The 15,759-nt window shown below is 35.3% G+C and overlaps 2 protein-coding genes and 1 long non-coding RNA gene across 3 annotated transcripts in view; 1 reads left to right on the top strand and 2 right to left on the bottom strand.

The window, feature by feature from the left end:
* Window positions 1-2,158, top strand: part of LOC119080596 — a 28,442-nt gene extending 26,284 nt beyond the window's left edge. The window contains exon 5 of the long non-coding RNA XR_005088355.1: window positions 1,755-2,158. This is a non-coding gene — a long non-coding RNA (uncharacterized LOC119080596). The remainder of the gene's footprint in view (window positions 1-1,754) is intronic.
* Window positions 2,159-3,717: 1,559 nt separating this feature from the next.
* On the bottom strand, window positions 3,718-4,643 carry LOC119080593 (DBH-like monooxygenase protein 1 homolog). The gene is made up of 3 exons (XM_037188987.1): window positions 4,307-4,643; window positions 4,086-4,244; window positions 3,718-4,017 (listed from the first exon to the last, which is right to left on the bottom strand). Exons 1-3 carry the CDS (start codon window positions 4,550-4,552, stop codon window positions 3,820-3,822), a joined length of 603 nt encoding a protein of 200 aa, XP_037044882.1. The 5' UTR covers window positions 4,553-4,643; the 3' UTR covers window positions 3,718-3,819.
* Window positions 4,644-6,529: 1,886 nt separating this feature from the next.
* Window positions 6,530-10,040, bottom strand: LOC119080592. Its single transcript, XM_037188986.1, has 4 exons — window positions 9,842-10,040; window positions 8,292-8,501; window positions 8,119-8,233; window positions 6,530-6,747 (listed from the first exon to the last, which is right to left on the bottom strand). The coding sequence occupies exons 1-4, from the start codon at window positions 9,934-9,936 to the stop codon at window positions 6,598-6,600; spliced, it is 570 nt and encodes a 189-aa protein (XP_037044881.1). The 5' UTR covers window positions 9,937-10,040; the 3' UTR covers window positions 6,530-6,597.
* Window positions 10,041-15,759: the final 5,719 nt, after the last annotated feature.

The following is a 15,759-nucleotide window of genomic DNA, read 5'->3' as shown; positions in this document are numbered from 1 at the left end:
GGAACCACGTACGTACTGTGCTTTACGTGATTAAGGCAATGTTAATGCAAACGCAAAGAAATGGTATTTTCTCAGAAATTTTTGATTTTTATCAAGAATGAAAATTGAGAAACAAATATTTTGTCAAAGCAAAAGTATCTGATTCTATATTCTGAAAAGGAAGTATCATCGTTGTAGCTCATGCATTCGCTCGGAAAAACTAAATACATCTGCCTTCCTACTTTGTGCTCCAGTTAATGTTACAATTTAATTTAATACAATTACGAATACTTACTGTTTGCAAACGAGCATGATACCAGAAAGAAAAATGTTTTAAACCCATGTTATACACATTACTGCAATTCATCTTTATATAAAGGTAACATTTACCAACTCAATTAAAAAGTACTGCCTTCTGTAATGAGAAAAAAATTACAGCCAACGACATAAAAGCAAAACGAGCTTTCTAAAACACACTTTTTTTAAAAGAAATTATTTAAAAGGACGCTTTGCCCATAAACGTTTATATAGACATAGACACGCAAGTAGCCCATACCCCACTGTGTCACTGATTTATGGAAGTTTTGCCAACTATAATCACTTTTATACTCCGGACCAGAATCTTCCTATAGCTCTGTGGTTTCAATAAATATCATTGGGATGTTAGCGCTTCGATAGGACCGCTAACAAAAGGGCATAGTCAACAAATAATTTGAAATAATTATCGTTGTACACACACTTAACATACTTTTATAATTTATTTGCGAGCAATGTTATTTAATTTTGTTTTTCCGAGGTCATGCCATTAACATGGAATAATAGGAGCAATTTATATCACTGGAAAGTGAATATTGTTGAATGGGCTTTTGTGTTTGCTGGTTGTTTCCCACGAGATGAATCATTGCAACTGACATCAAATTTTTGGTGGTAGATTTATGTTCGTGTTTTATTTATTTAAGCTAAATGTAAATATCGTTGGAAGCTTATTCTATGACTATGGGGATGTAATCACAGATGGTCAGAAGGCTGTTTAGTAAAATCCTATGAAAATGAACAGAATCTATGACTAACATTTTTTTAATGGGACAACTTAACTTACCAACCCGAGTCAAGAGACGAGGACTCAATTGTAACAATCCTCGACTGCTATTACATTTGTTATCGACGCGTATCGACAAATATAAATGACTTGATCTGGATAATGTTGTCTTATAAGACGGTAAAATGTATGATAAACAATTGAAGTAAAAGATTTCCTGTAAATTGATATAAAATATTTAGCTCAAAATTGGTAACAGATTCGATAACTATAAAGGTTATCTGAAAACGATTCCAGCGCATAAAGAATTTTTCTTCTGGATCTTTTCATAGTTTTAATGAAGCTGATTTTGCACCCCTTCTAATTGACTTTCACCATTCACTACATCACTTTCATGATGAATATAACTTGACATTTCAATTTTACTCGTCTATCATCAGATTAAAGATCTTATCGTACACACTTCATTCCATTGCTGTGTACATTTTTATATTCAACTATTCATTCTATATAGAGATAGAGGTTCTACGGGATTGGATACATAAAGTGTGAATCGTTTTAGTTGCTTTAAACAATCAGAGAGAATCGTACGTCTAAAATATAACCGTTTTATATACTTATGAGAAGTATAGAGTGATAACAATCGTTCAAGGAAGACATTCAGCTCACACGTAGCTAGATTATCTAACTCCAGACTGCTACTTCATCTAATTACGACAGCGAAGACAAAAGTTAGGAATGAACATTGGCGAATGCAAAGCACCTAGCAGGGTAATAGAGATTTTTTGGTGTCAAATAGAGTAGTTTTTAGTACGAGTTGCCATTTACATTATATTAGACAGGAGTCGCCGTGAGATGCCGCATTGGAGGCAAATTTGAAAACGAAAAAGTGGTTACTGCGAAGGGTTTTCATTTAACTTTTATTAAAGAATTTATATTCAGTTACGTAATTTAGTTATTTGTATGCAGACTGCTAACGTGATGTTAGATTATTTGTTAAAATAATGTACATTTCAGTGATCATATTTTCATTGAAAGAACGTTCGTGCCTATTTTTCGAATATATCTTGGCTCTTACCGCATTTTTAAGAGTGTAAAAATCTTATAAAATAAAAATGACATTTGACACTGCCAAAATTACCTACTTTATTTTTTTCTATTACCCTGCTTGGTGCTTTGGCGAATGCCTTTTTATATAGCGATATGTCAAACCTAGTGAAGTAAAAGATGTCGTATCAATCTTTTGAAAATACTTTCACGCAAGGAAGTAATAGATTCGGTATAATACTGTTCAAACCTCATTATACTAAATAATAACCTAGAGCAAGATTGAGAAGAATTTAGTCCTTAAAAGCTGGATCATCACTTTATTTTAGTCAATGACATAAACATTTTCACTACATTATTTCAAACGTTAAAGAGAACCCACTAAGCCCTGTTGCCTCGTACTAGTCTAAAAAAAATTACTACCCCAACTTAATGCTTGATTGGAAATATAAAAAATGCAAAGCTTTCCTTTTGAGTGGACAACTTCAATAAACGTTCTAAAAATCCGTCAATCATTTTTCTTTCTCCCAGGGGTGCTAGAATTAAGTAGCGTAAATAACAGCTCATAGTTCACTGTTGTAACATCCTACTTTTATTATTTGAATGTAAACTTTACGCTCATCCTACGAATATATCGTCTCATTAATGGAACAAGCAGAAAACTTTAAGCTTTTGCAATCAGTTTTAACAATGTTGACTAAAATGAAAGAGATAATCATAATCCCAAAAGCATTTTCTTTTTTGTGTGTGTATTAGTTCCTTTTTCTTTATTTTATTTGTTTCAGTTTTGAAAAGGAATTTCCCATGCGCTCCAATGTTCGTTACATATATATATGCAGGAAAACAGAGAGCATTGTGTCATTCCATACAAAAGATAATATTTCGTTAAATCCGTGTGTATATACATGTAGTAAGAGATTAAGAAGTTTGCTATCAAAAATCATAGTATGGAAATGTAAGTACAGTATACATATACATATATCACTATGCACTGTAACGTAGAGATTATGTTGCATTAAGGTACTCATGTGCTGGTTGTATGCATTGTTTGATATCGCATGAGCGAATCAATATCTGTGAGAGCATCAGCTGTGTATTAAGTTTTATTAAAAAGTAAAGAACAAGAAAGCATTTGCCACATTTTCTGCCAACTCTACACACAACTTCTCATTTTTTTGTGCTCTACGTTAAACAGTTGAAATATGGCAAACAGTTTTCGGTTTTCCTTTTTTTACTGGGGTGAAAATACTATGTGTGTAGTAACAACTGACCAAATCAGAATCGCATATGTTAAAAGATACGGATTCAAAGTCCCTGATATTCAAATTAGATAAGACATCTGTTTTTTGGATGCAGTTGGGTTATATGTTGAATTTGATTTCACAGATTGTGGAAATATGAAGAAATGGGCAACTTGGGTCAGGCATGATGATACAATACGTAACATTTATCGTAAAATCTACTCGCCCGACAAAAATTACCCTCACCACTTTACAACAAGTTTCATCCAACTAGGTTGTTCTATTCAAAAAAATTTCTTAGTTTTTCCTACGTCAGTAGTTCCTAATTTGCCACCATTTAATTTCCTTCAGCCACGTAACACAATTTTGACTAACTACTAGGAAATGGAAATTTGCCGATTTATGGCATCCAGCAATTTAAGGATTTTATGTATTGAAAACCAAATTCAATATGAAAATTATTTTCTATATTTGTTTCCACTATTTACGTCACTTAAAACTTAAAAGAAACATTCACATGAAATCACAGAACTGAAACACATAAAATCCAACACACAAAAGAATAATTGCAATAGATCCATGTATAGCAGATGATCCACCGTGACTTCCAGAACTAATGAAATTTATTTCATGGTGATAAATTTCTTGTCTAGCGGCAGTTCCCAGTGCATCCGTGGCACCGTATGCCCACACCAAATATACATTACTATTCTACAGATTGAAAAATTATGGAAAATTTTAGTACGAACAACATTATTACGATGTGATTCGGTGCATACCGGAATTATCAGATCTTGGGCCGTGTCTCCTGTGTTCAGTAGTCTGGAATAGTACATAGTAGTATGTGTGCCATTTTGTCTGCATTCCGTATCATATCTCCGCCAATTCTGAATAGTATCTAATGTTGGGACCACGTCACCACTGGTTGACCAATAGTCCTAAGATCAAAACAATAAAATTTCGTCAATAATTCCGATCATATCTGAATAGCGGTACTTACTTGGTGATAAATCTCATTATTTGCATCATTAATACCTCCAATGACCATATCGGCGTTACTAAAACTGTGGGTATTACTGAAGCCGAATCCAACCCATCCCGTTGTCTTTGCTATCACTTGTATTTCGATGGTATCATCAGAGGCCATATGAAACATGACATTAAAATCAGGATCCAGGTCCATCACTGTATGGCCCATAGCGCCAACAACAATGGTACAAATCAGCAAAAACATTTTTGTGTCCATCGTGAGTGAATTCGAGTGAGTACGTTGAAAACGTATGTGTTGTCGGTCTCTAGGTCCGTTGTCAGCTGTCTACAAAGTGATTGTGGATTAAGTGTAACATTTATATACCTTCATATCGATCGCTTTTCTATACAGCTACTGAAGGTCTTAATTGGTTCTGATAACCTTATCTGCTATTATAAATGTGGTTGAAATATGTGATGCTTCACTTAACTGTATTTAATCCGAAGAAGTCGGAGACATTTCTACTCAGCCACCAAGTGGTTCTTACTTATACTTATACTTATACTGAATGTAAATAAGGCGTAAGAAATCCTCCGTAGATAAGAGTGGCGGAAAAACATTATTCAATGTCTCTGAGAGTGAAGCCTAGTATAACTATTTGGACAGACAAATTTATTAGATCGGTACGAAGTATCGACTCTTACGTTAATAACAATAACCAGAATTTAGCTTTTTATTTAGCTTTTATTTTTACGGAGCGGTTGGTTGGAATAGCTTTAGATAGCTTTAAATGTAGAAGAGTAAAGTAAAGTAAAAATCAGTACATGGCATAATAAAGTAGAAGATGCTGGCGACGCTGACCCAGTGCCCAAACCAGGGTTTATTTTCCTGGACTGACCAGAATTTCAAGGCTATCACAGCCTTGTAAAAGTCGCTTGAAAAATTTGAAGATCCTTTTGTGGAAAACAAGAAGGACAGGTGTACTAAAAGAAGATTAAAAAGACTTCTTGAATTTAATAAATTTTCGAAAGAAATAAGAGCTTCAAAAATCAAATATCGGATCGTAAAGACAAATATTATAAGAAATTTTCTAAGGTATCAATTCTGAACCACGATGGTTCATGCTTCAAGGTTCATTAAGTGGGGTTCATTCGTAAATCGGGTCCTCGCTGTCCTCATTTTAAAGAACATTCTTCAGTAAATTTCTCGACTATTTTACGTCCATATTTTCAGCGATGATATTATAGGGCACAGGCACTCAGCAAATGAAAAATTATCTAAATTACACAATCAGCGACGAAACCTCAAATGATTTAATACAGAAAATTTTCAATATTTCGTAGCACTCATGATTGTATGTATCGTCATATATTCATCAACGCATCTTAAGATAGTCACCAATAAGAAGTAAATAAATTGTTCAATTGAACAAGCTATTTAATGAAATAATTGATACAATAATTTTTATTGGTGTCGTGTGGAAATTTTTGCACTCAAAGCCACTCAGTCGTTATGATTCGACAGATAATATTTATTCCATCTCTGTCTCTCATTCATCGTAGATAAGTCGTGTGCAAAATTAGATGAGTTACTATTGGTTCGTTTAAATTCGTGGCAAACTTATTGTCGACACTTTCAAAACCTTCGACAGCGGCAAGGATATCACTTTGTTAGTTCTTTTGGGGTATTTGGAGTTATTTGGAAAATTCCAGGCAACGACAATGTATTTTAGAGTTGAAAGCGTAACTGGAATTACAAAAATTATCGATTGAAATACTTGAACCCTATCTAGTTAGTTCGTCCATAGCTTCGTTAACGATGGAAATTTATTTTGAACGAATATGTGTCTGCAAGACACGTCCTTACTTTTCTATTTAAAGCTAGCACAGGGAGAGGTGTGAGGAGGCCCATCAGTATAACAAGTGATATGATTAGTTATCGAAGTTTGGGTCAAGCAACCTGTTTTCATGTAACTATTACATGTACTCACTCAATCGTATTCGTTCATAAAATCTTAGCTAGTCGCTGTAACTATTGTAAGGGGCAATTTACTAAATCTACAAGCAATCAAACTCTACATCACAATTATATCATCAACATATCCAATAAAAGTCCTTAAAAAGGAAGTCTCTTTCAACCAATTGGCCAACCATGTACCACGAATGGTGATCCTTTATTGACTTCCTCAAAACGAAGTCCCTTAATAAATTTAAAATTCCTTGAGCAGCGACAGCCGTCAAGAAAATAATTAAATTGAGCAGCAGTTTTATCACAAGATTTTATTTAAATCATAATTTCCGAGACAATCGCATCTGCATTTATCAACTATGATCTTTTTGATTACTAGATTCGAGGGCAGTATTTTTATCGATCATTTCCATCCTCATGTTCATTTCTCCTTCAAGAATAGTACGCCTCTGGATGAGTGCACCTATACGACTTCGTTTTGTTAAGACTTCGCTGCTTAAATTCTGAAAATAGAAAGAAAAGGTAAAATGTAATGTCGAAAGCTGTTTTTCCTTAATTATAGATTCATTTCACTGGTCGACAGAGCCAGCAAAAAGAACGGTTCGTATTTCACCTTTTCGACATACACTAAAGTATAGTTTCCACTTAAAAAGAGCACTCCGTTTAGCCTCCGTTTACATGACAGTTGTAAAATAGAACAAAGGAACTGTCACGTAAACGGAGTAAAAAATTGAAATAAATTCAATTTCCACTCCGTTTGCGTGACAGTTCTTTTGTTCTATTTTACAACTGTCATGTAGACGGAGGCTAAACGGAGTGCTCTTTTTAAGTGGAAACTATACTTAAGTACTAACTAACTAACTAATTTTGATTTGAAGCACCAATAATTTCAGTGTAATTGTCGAACAGGGGACAACACTATCCCATATTCACATATTTTCCTCAATTTACCAAAAAAATGTTTTTGGATAAATGTAAGAAAATTCGAGAAATGAGAGATTGTTTTTCAACTGATCTACTCATACAAAAATACTAAGACGGTTGTACCACTTCTACGTGCGTGTAACAGCTTCACCCGAATAAAAAAGCTGAATAAATTTCATGTCTAAATTTCACTGACGTCCTCTGTTTCAGTCGATAAAAAACGTCTTTTCGATATCGTATTCTAAGATAAAACAACAGATTTCTATAACGTTGATAGTAAAGGAGCAAAAATTTTGATGCAAAATATCGATAGATACAGAACAGAAAGATGTAATGCATCGAGTGTTACGCCTTCGCATGAAAACATTAAAATTAACCTTGCCCTTTTTGGTCTTCCATTGCCATTGATGAAAGAAAAATTGATAAAAAATTGTCCGAAGTTTCAGAGGGAAAGAGAAAATTTACTAGAAATAAAAGAAAGTCATAGGGGTGAATCAACAGATCGATCTGCAATATGAAAGACAACAGGCAGTATCATTTGCATTTCTGAAATTAACTTTTGTTGATCGTCAATGAAATTTCAATCCCGGAACAGGAGAGGGTTACCTCAATTCACTAATATCTGGTTTGACCGCTATCCAATTCATAAAACCTTCAACTGAGATCGTCTAGAAAAGAGGCAAACCATCGGCGCTGGGACTAAAAAAACGAGAGACAACAGAAAAAATTCAACAATACCGCCTACGACGCGACGTAAATATGTCGGAATTGAAAACCAGTCTTATTCCACTGTCAGGTCTGTTAGCATTTTTCGGTTCCATTTGTCGTAACTTTAACCTATCTGTTTGGCTTTGCTATGACATGAAGTTTGTCGAATCTGTTTAGACGACGGTCTTTCAACATTATTAGTAATAACCTTAAAACCCTAAAATTTACCAACTGAAACTTACTTCAAAACTTTTATGCTGTGCAGCTATCGCATTATCAACGAACGCTATTTTCTTTCTCAAGTAATGAATCCGTAGATACTTTGTTTGAGCTTCCGGTGTTTGTCCGGTCGGTCGCCTGAAAAATGATTGTATTGAAAAACCCCGTTGAAAATGTTTTAATCAATTAAACGCACCACGACGTGGTGTTATTTTTGCACTTCTCTTTGCAGAACTTCAGTGCATTCAGTTGAAGGTCGATCTCTTGCAAATGCCACATATCCTTGAAGTTTTCGCTGATATTTCGATACAAATTCGCTTTGAATGTATCGACATTTTGATCAACGTTCGTAACGACGGCATCGTTTTCCTCAAATTTTTTGAAGATTTCATCGAAATTCGCTGACCTAGAAGCAAATTTCAATTGAAGAAGAATTGCAGTTACACTTTCCAACTCTCTTTAGAGCTCCGTTACTTTTAAACAATCGTATGATCGCTCACGTAGCGCTGAACAGAGTGAAGGTTTCGTTGTTCATTTTATTGCGTTTGTTTGAATCCAATGTACTTGTGAGGGATTCTTCTGAAAAACAGTAGACCGAAATCGGACGCATTTTCTCCTGGAATTTGTTATATGTGCCCAGTAAGGTATTCGACCCCAGAACCCAAAACCACTTTCAAAAAAATTCCTCGAAGCTTGTGTGGCTGGTATAAGAGGTCATAAAAAAACGAAAACTTGAACTTTTCTTACAAAAATTTCTCCAGTTACACAAGCCGTACAGAGTCGTATGGGTGTCATTAGAGAGGTAATTGCATGTACTTCTGGGGCAAATGGGGTCTTATTGACTTTGAAATTCATCCACACCGAGATATGCACAGTTAAAGTTTTCAACGGAGTAAAGACTGAAATCTTACACTTTTTTTATAGAAATTTCTCGATGTACACGAAACGTGCATAGTCGTGTGGAGTGTCATTAGAAAGGTAATTGCATATACTTAGAAAAGTAGAGCTTACGGAAGTTTGGTAGCATCTTCGATTCATTATAAGCACTTAAACATTTCAACTTCTCATAATTCGTCGTAGTTGCTTCCCAATAGGTGCTATTTTCCCTGAAAGTACATGCAATTACCTTTCTAATGACACCCCACACGACCATGTACGCTTCGTGTACCTCGAGAAATTTCTGTGAGAAAAGTGTAAGTTTTCATTCTTTATTCCGTTAAAAACTTCACCTGTACATATCTCAGTGTGGATTAATTTTAAATCCCCGGAAGTAAATCCAACTACCTTTCCAACGACACCTCACACGACCCTGTACGGCTCGTGTAACTGTAAAAATTTTTGTAAGAAAAATGCAAGTTTTCGGTTTTTGCTCACCAGCCACACAAGCTTCGAAGAGTTTTTTGGAAGTGGTTTTAGCTTCAGGGGTCGAATACCTTACTGGGCACATACAAAAAATTCCAATAGAAAATGCGTCCGATTTCGGTCGTCTGTTTTCCAGAAGAATCCCTCTGTACAGTTAACGGTATTTGTTCAAAAATTTATTGCGCAAAAAAAGACTGTTCAAAAATTGGTTCAAACGTCTCGTATTCGATGATATTGTCATCCTCGATACGGCCGGGGATTGTGCAATACTTTACAGAAACAAAGTGTTGCCAAATCCACAGTCGAACCGAAAATAACAACTGAATTTGATGCTTCAACCGGCAAATCCTTCTGGCCATTGTTTTGTTCAAATTGTTAACTTACGTTATTTTGTTGACCATATTCTTGAATAAATCCAATAACCGACGTCTAACTTCGGTTGCATACATCAATTCTTCTTCTCCAGTATCCACTTCCATTTTACAATCAATTTTATCCTCTGCCTTGCGCCAGAGAAATTTTTAGAATAAAATCTACACAGCTGCTCTTGTGCCGTTGGTGTTTTCCTTTTGTTTAATTTTGAAAGTGCCAGATGTCGTACCGCTTCGATTGTCCCGATTCAAGTTTGACATATCGACCATATAGAGCATTTTTTTCCGCTTCTATACAGGGCCGTATTTAGGTGTGCATATGAGGGAACTGAAAAAGTAAACATTACTTGGTGGGTGGGTTTCATCCAATGTGTGTATCGGGTGCATCGTTTTCCTTTTAGGTTGTCAAAAAACATTATTTCAGTCTAATATCAGATTTTTTGTTTCATTTTTCATTCTGATGGCATAGATTTTGCATTTCTTTCGTACAGACAGAGTCATGCCTTCTTCGTGTTAAAATACACAATTCATTTAAGTTTGTGACGTCTGACATACCAATGTTGTTAATGATAGAAGCAGTGTTATGCTGAATTATAATTACTAAAGTCCAGTTAAATAAGGGTTCAAATATTTTCTATAACTGCACTAGAGATCTGCGCGACGAGCTTGGTAAGACTTTGACCGCTTTGATATTTTAAACACAATACATTTTCGCGGCGCTAATATTCCTTTTTTCATGGTGTACAGCTCTGTGTATACAATTCTCGTGACAATGTTGATGGTAGATTAATAGTGTGTTTAATAACAGCTGAATTTTCCATTTGCGAAAATTCATTCGTTCCATACCTCGTTGTATTTCAATTTTTGGCGCGTGTATATAAATTTTCAAAAGAGTGCTGTTCGTGTTGTACGAAATTATTGTTTGAATAAGACAATGAGGGATTTTCCAAGGTTCTGAAAGAACAGGTTAAGATACTTCTGAGTTGATCATAAAAACTTTTTTTTTAAGTTGACATTTCAAACAATCTGTTATGAGTATGTTCTACAAAATGTATCTATTTGTTAAAATGTGGTGTCTTAAACAGAGACGACAAGAATGAGTGATCAGTTATACTTATTGAGGACTTATATAATAGAATGTGTGTAAAAATCAAGACTGTAAACTTTGGGGAGGTCACCCAAATAGACATGATTATTATTGTCGCCGTGATAATGTAATATAATAAATTTCTGTATATGTAAAATCTTTAGAAGTGGTGTCTTCCCGCATATCTAATAAAATTGCGGTCTGTTTGACCTCCCCAAAGTCTACAGTCTTGGCTAGAACTAATGAAGAAGCAACAATTTACATCTGGAATTTCGATTAAGACATTTAAAGGCTTCGATAATTATACTGGTGGCATGATTGTTATATGTGCATGATAATTCTAATGACATGTTCATGCCTTGGGAATACATTTTAGAATTTTCCTTGATATTTAGGCTCTTAGTTGTATACGCATCTGTTGTGGTCGGTTGACTTTAGACACTTTCGCTTCTCTTCATTCGGGGTTCGGGCTACAACTCGTGAAATTGTCTAAAATATACCGTCCACCAGAGATACGTAAACAACTATTTCCCATATATATCCGAAAATCAATTTTTTCGATTCTTAATTCCACCAGTCGAGCGGTGTACAGTGTACTTACTTAAAAAACATGAAACGCATTCAAGAAAGATGAGCGGCATGGGCATGAAGAGAATATAATCGAATATTCGAAAACAAAAACATCTGCGCAAGCATCTGCCATTCACATTCAAAACCCATTCAAATTATTTCAAACAAAAGGTAAAAACGGCGCCAATTGAAGCGTTCATCATAATGTAAAATGCCATTGAATCCATTGCATTGTTATTTCGTTAGACAAAAGTGGAAGCTGAATGGCAATTATTACAGATGGAAGTGGTAAAGGATATACACTTCTTTGTCAATTTACCAACAAAATCACGTAAGTTTGGAGTTTTTTTTTTGTTTAACAATGGCCGGCCGGCATTATAAATTTATTGAATGATATGCGGATGTCCGAATGTTATTTTCGCTTCGACTGTGGATTTGGCAAAACTTTGTTATTTTGGTGAAGTATTGCACAATCCCCGGCCGGATTGAGAAAACAAACTCATCGTAGCGAATTTTCAATACTCAAATTTATCATCGATGCGCAGTGCGCAAAGATCTTCAGTTGGAAGAAATTTAAAATTTTCCTATTAATCATCAATTCCTTTGTATGGCAGAGAATTTATATGCTTGGTATGATAGTTTCGTGGTCAAATTGCCGACCGACTACTTAATTCTTGAAGTGGTTTGTTAAAGTTATGGAACTTTTAAGATAAAGACTTCGGATTAAACCGGCAATTTGTTTTTCAGAAGACCTAAAAACTGAAAGATTCATCCTATTGAAATGAGCTGCAGTACGTCGTATAGTACGATGATCTCACATAATGTACGGTCAACGTTTGTCATGTTGTGCCATGCTTTTCATGACAAATTTACATCTTATGTATGTATGTATTCGTCAAGGGAGAAGGAAATATCACCGAAAATGCGTGATAGCACAAAGGTAAAAATTTAAATTAGATGAAGATAGTCGACCAATAGTCATTTGTGTACCTGTTTTGGACGATTGATTTTAGGCAATTTCGCGGATTGACAAGCGAAAGTGCCTTAAATCAATCGTCCAAAACAGGTGCACATGTGAGTTTTCATGCAGAGGGCCGGAAACCCGAGAAAATTCGAAAAATTGTCCTCATTTTCGGCCCCGAAGCATGAAAACATAGATTCGACCTCTGAACTCTAGAGTGTTTAAGTGAGAGAGATGGCGAAACGACAACCTATTGTTCCATCTAGGGGTCTGCTGTCACATTCTTTTGTATTATCGATGACAGCAGACCCCGAGTTGATTTTCCATCTCGTTTACTTAAACACTGTATAATAGTATTTTATATACAGGCAGAGGCAGTGAAGTTTCACCATGAATTTGCTTCAGCTGTTTTTCAGCTGATCCACACATACGAAACTGTTAATACGGTTGAAGGTGCTACACGAACGCACATGATAGTGGTAAAAACGTATAAAGACGTATAAACAGTTTTGATTATGTGTGTGTATCAGCTAAAGCAAATTCATGGTGAAATTCCACAGCCTCTGACTGTAGGTACAACTGTAAAGTGGTATGTGGGTTCGAGTTGGCGTTTATTTACAGCAAGACCGAAGATAAAACTTCACATTTTTATAGTTATATAAATAGTTTTATATGTCCAACGTCGGAAAGTTCGCTTGCTCTACTGTAAAGTGGACTTTTCATTCGAAGGGATATATAATAGTACATTTCGTACCTAGGACTAAAAGTCTTTTTTAGCGAGTGAGGGGTTTCCTTCGGGAAGGCGAGGTCTGAAATCGAATAAGCTAAAAAATGTCTTTTAGTCCGTGGTACGAATAATATTTTTCATATCCGACCGAGAAAATATGTTTATGCTCAAATTCTTGTTTTGTGGATTTGGTAAAACTTACAGTTTATCAAATGTATCCACTACAAACACTACGATCCTAGAAATAATCGATAATCGGTTCACTGAAAAATATCATCAATCAATGATAAAATTTCCAAATAATCGATATAATATCAAACGAATGTTTTATCGGCAAACGATAAATATCGACTGATAATCGATTTATCAGTCAATATTTATCGATTTATCAGTCGATAGTTGTCGAGTATATCAATCGATATTTTACGATTATTAGTCGATGTTTGTCGATTGTCAGTCGATAGTTATCGATTATTGATAAAACATTCGATTGTTATTGATTTTTTGAAAATATCGATAATCGATTCTAATCAAATAATCGATATTTTATTAATCGATTGAATTATCGAACCGATGACGATTTTTTTCCTAAAAATAATTCTTAAAGGCCAGTATTGCAAATTGTATAAAAAGTCTTTAAAGTTTAAATCAACTTCTGATACAAGGGCACATGTATAGAGAATGAAATTCAAAAGTTTAGGCATAATGTTCGTTCTTTTTACTTTCAGAGTTTCTCTTACGAGCTTGGCAAATGGCCTTTCCTTGACGATGTTTTAGAGCAACGCACTCCAATAACTTTGACAAGTAAAGGACTCGATTATCAAAGTCTTTCTAAAATATTCTTGTTGTCCATGGGTTGATAACAATAATTTGTGATAGACACAAATTTTGTACATCTTTCGGACGGCAAGTAGTAAAAGACTCGATTATCAAAGAGCATGTGATGACTGACACGATTTGCGAGGTGAAGGTCCAAGGATGTTACCAACATCCTTAGATCTGTACAACGTAAATCACACGTCGTGAATCAACAGTGAAGATGACAAATTTTGTACATCTCTCGGACTGGCAAGTAAAGGACTCGGTTATCAAAGTTCTTGGAATGCGTTGCTTAGAGCAAAATGTTGACAAGGGCAATAATCCTTCCAGGAGATGCTAGTCAAAATAGTATATTATGTTCAAAAAGGTGTATTTTTGACCCAGGTGGTGACACCGCTACGCTACTATTTTCTATTTAGGTTCACCAAATAGTCACATTCCTGTCTGTGACGTTTTTGGTTCGCCTAAATATAAAAGAAATTTTTGTCCGACAAATATAAACTAATTTTTCACTAAATAACGCCAACATTTTAAATATTTCGTTCCGAGAAAGGTAAAGGGCGCTAAAATGCTTACGAAGCCAACGAAAGTAAAAACCAGGTATGGTCTATTCATACAAACCGGAGGACATGGCGATGTCATATAAACAAACTCACCTCTCATGAGAGGTGAGTTTGTTTATATATATGAAATCGTTATGTTCTCCGTTCCCGTACAAAGTTTGACATTCGACCATACTTTGTGTTGACGTTCATTGTACGAAGGTGCTTTCTTGAGTCTTGAGTTACTATAGTAAAGTGAATGGTTCTTGCTGTTCTTAATTACCGAAGCATCACGACATCTAGATTAAATAGATTTAAAAAGATGCCTAAATATTGATCTATATAACGAATGACGAAACTAGGCCATGAGCATTGGTCCACTTCTGTTGGGGCTAGTTGCTCACTGATCATTGCCTATATTCCTCTACACAATTTAACAGGCCATTTATTTATCTCCTGAAGCTCAAGTAAAAAACACTCTTCAGTGGGCTAGTAGTAATTTCGCGCCGTATGGGCGCGAAATTACACTATTAAAGTAGGAATCTCGCGCCACGCGAAATTCCTACTTTATTAGTGTAATTTCGCGCCCATAAGGAACTTCTTGCTGGTAGGAATCTCGCAACGTCTCAGTTGCGATGCAGGCATCCTAACATTTTGTAAAAGGACAATCCACTTTTTCTGAGTAAGGATACCGGTATCCTTGATGCAAAATATGTGTATCTCAGTTGGGATACCGGTATCCTAACGTTTTGTAAAAGAAAAATCCACACTTTCTATGTCGGGATACCGGTATCCTTGATACAAAATACGTGTATCTCAGTTGGGATACCGGTATCTTAACGTTTTGTAAAAGGAAAATCCACACTTTCTATGTCGGGATACCGGTATCCTTGATACAAAATACGTGTATCTCAGTTGGGATACCGGTATCCTAACGTTTTGTAAAAGAAAAATCCACACTTTCTATGTCGGGAAACCGGTATCCTTGATACAAAATACGTGTATCTCAGTTGGGATACCGGTATCCTAACGTTTTGTAAAAGAAAAATCCACACTTTCTATGTCGGGATACCGGTATCCTTGATACAAAATACGTGTATCTCAGTTGGGATACCGGTATCCTAACGTTTTGTAAAAGGAAAATCCACACTTTCTATGTCGGGATACCGGTATCCTTGATACAAAATACGTGTATATCAGTTGGGATACCGGTATCCTAACGTTT

Source organism: Bradysia coprophila, unplaced genomic scaffold (assembly GCF_014529535.1).
Source record: "Bradysia coprophila strain Holo2 unplaced genomic scaffold, BU_Bcop_v1 contig_350, whole genome shotgun sequence".
Classification (NCBI taxonomy): domain Eukaryota; kingdom Metazoa; phylum Arthropoda; class Insecta; order Diptera; family Sciaridae; genus Bradysia; species Bradysia coprophila.
The sequence above is the reverse complement of the archived record's forward strand: the minus strand, read 5'-3'. Positions and strand labels throughout refer to the sequence as shown.

Excerpts from the sequence above, each read along its gene's own strand:
- LOC119080593 (XM_037188987.1), bottom strand. The coding sequence starts at position 4,552 with ATGGACACAAAAATGTTTTTGCTGATTTGTACCATTGTTGTTGGCGCT. Across the intron at positions 4,245-4,306 it reads ATAATGAGATTTATCACCAA|GACTATTGGTCAACCAGTGG; the intron begins GTAAGTACCGCT and ends TTTTGATCTTAG. Across the intron at positions 4,018-4,085 it reads CCCAAGATCTGATAATTCCG|AATAGTAATGTATATTTGGT; the intron begins GTATGCACCGAA and ends TTCAATCTGTAG.
- LOC119080592 (XM_037188986.1), bottom strand. The coding sequence starts at position 9,936 with ATGGAAGTGGATACTGGAGAAGAAGAATTGATGTATGCAACCGAAGTT. Across the intron at positions 8,234-8,291 it reads AAAAATAACACCACGTCGTG|GCGACCGACCGGACAAACAC; the intron begins GTGCGTTTAATT and ends ATCATTTTTCAG. Across the intron at positions 6,748-8,118 it reads CACAGCATAAAAGTTTTGAA|AATTTAAGCAGCGAAGTCTT; the intron begins GTAAGTTTCAGT and ends TTCTATTTTCAG.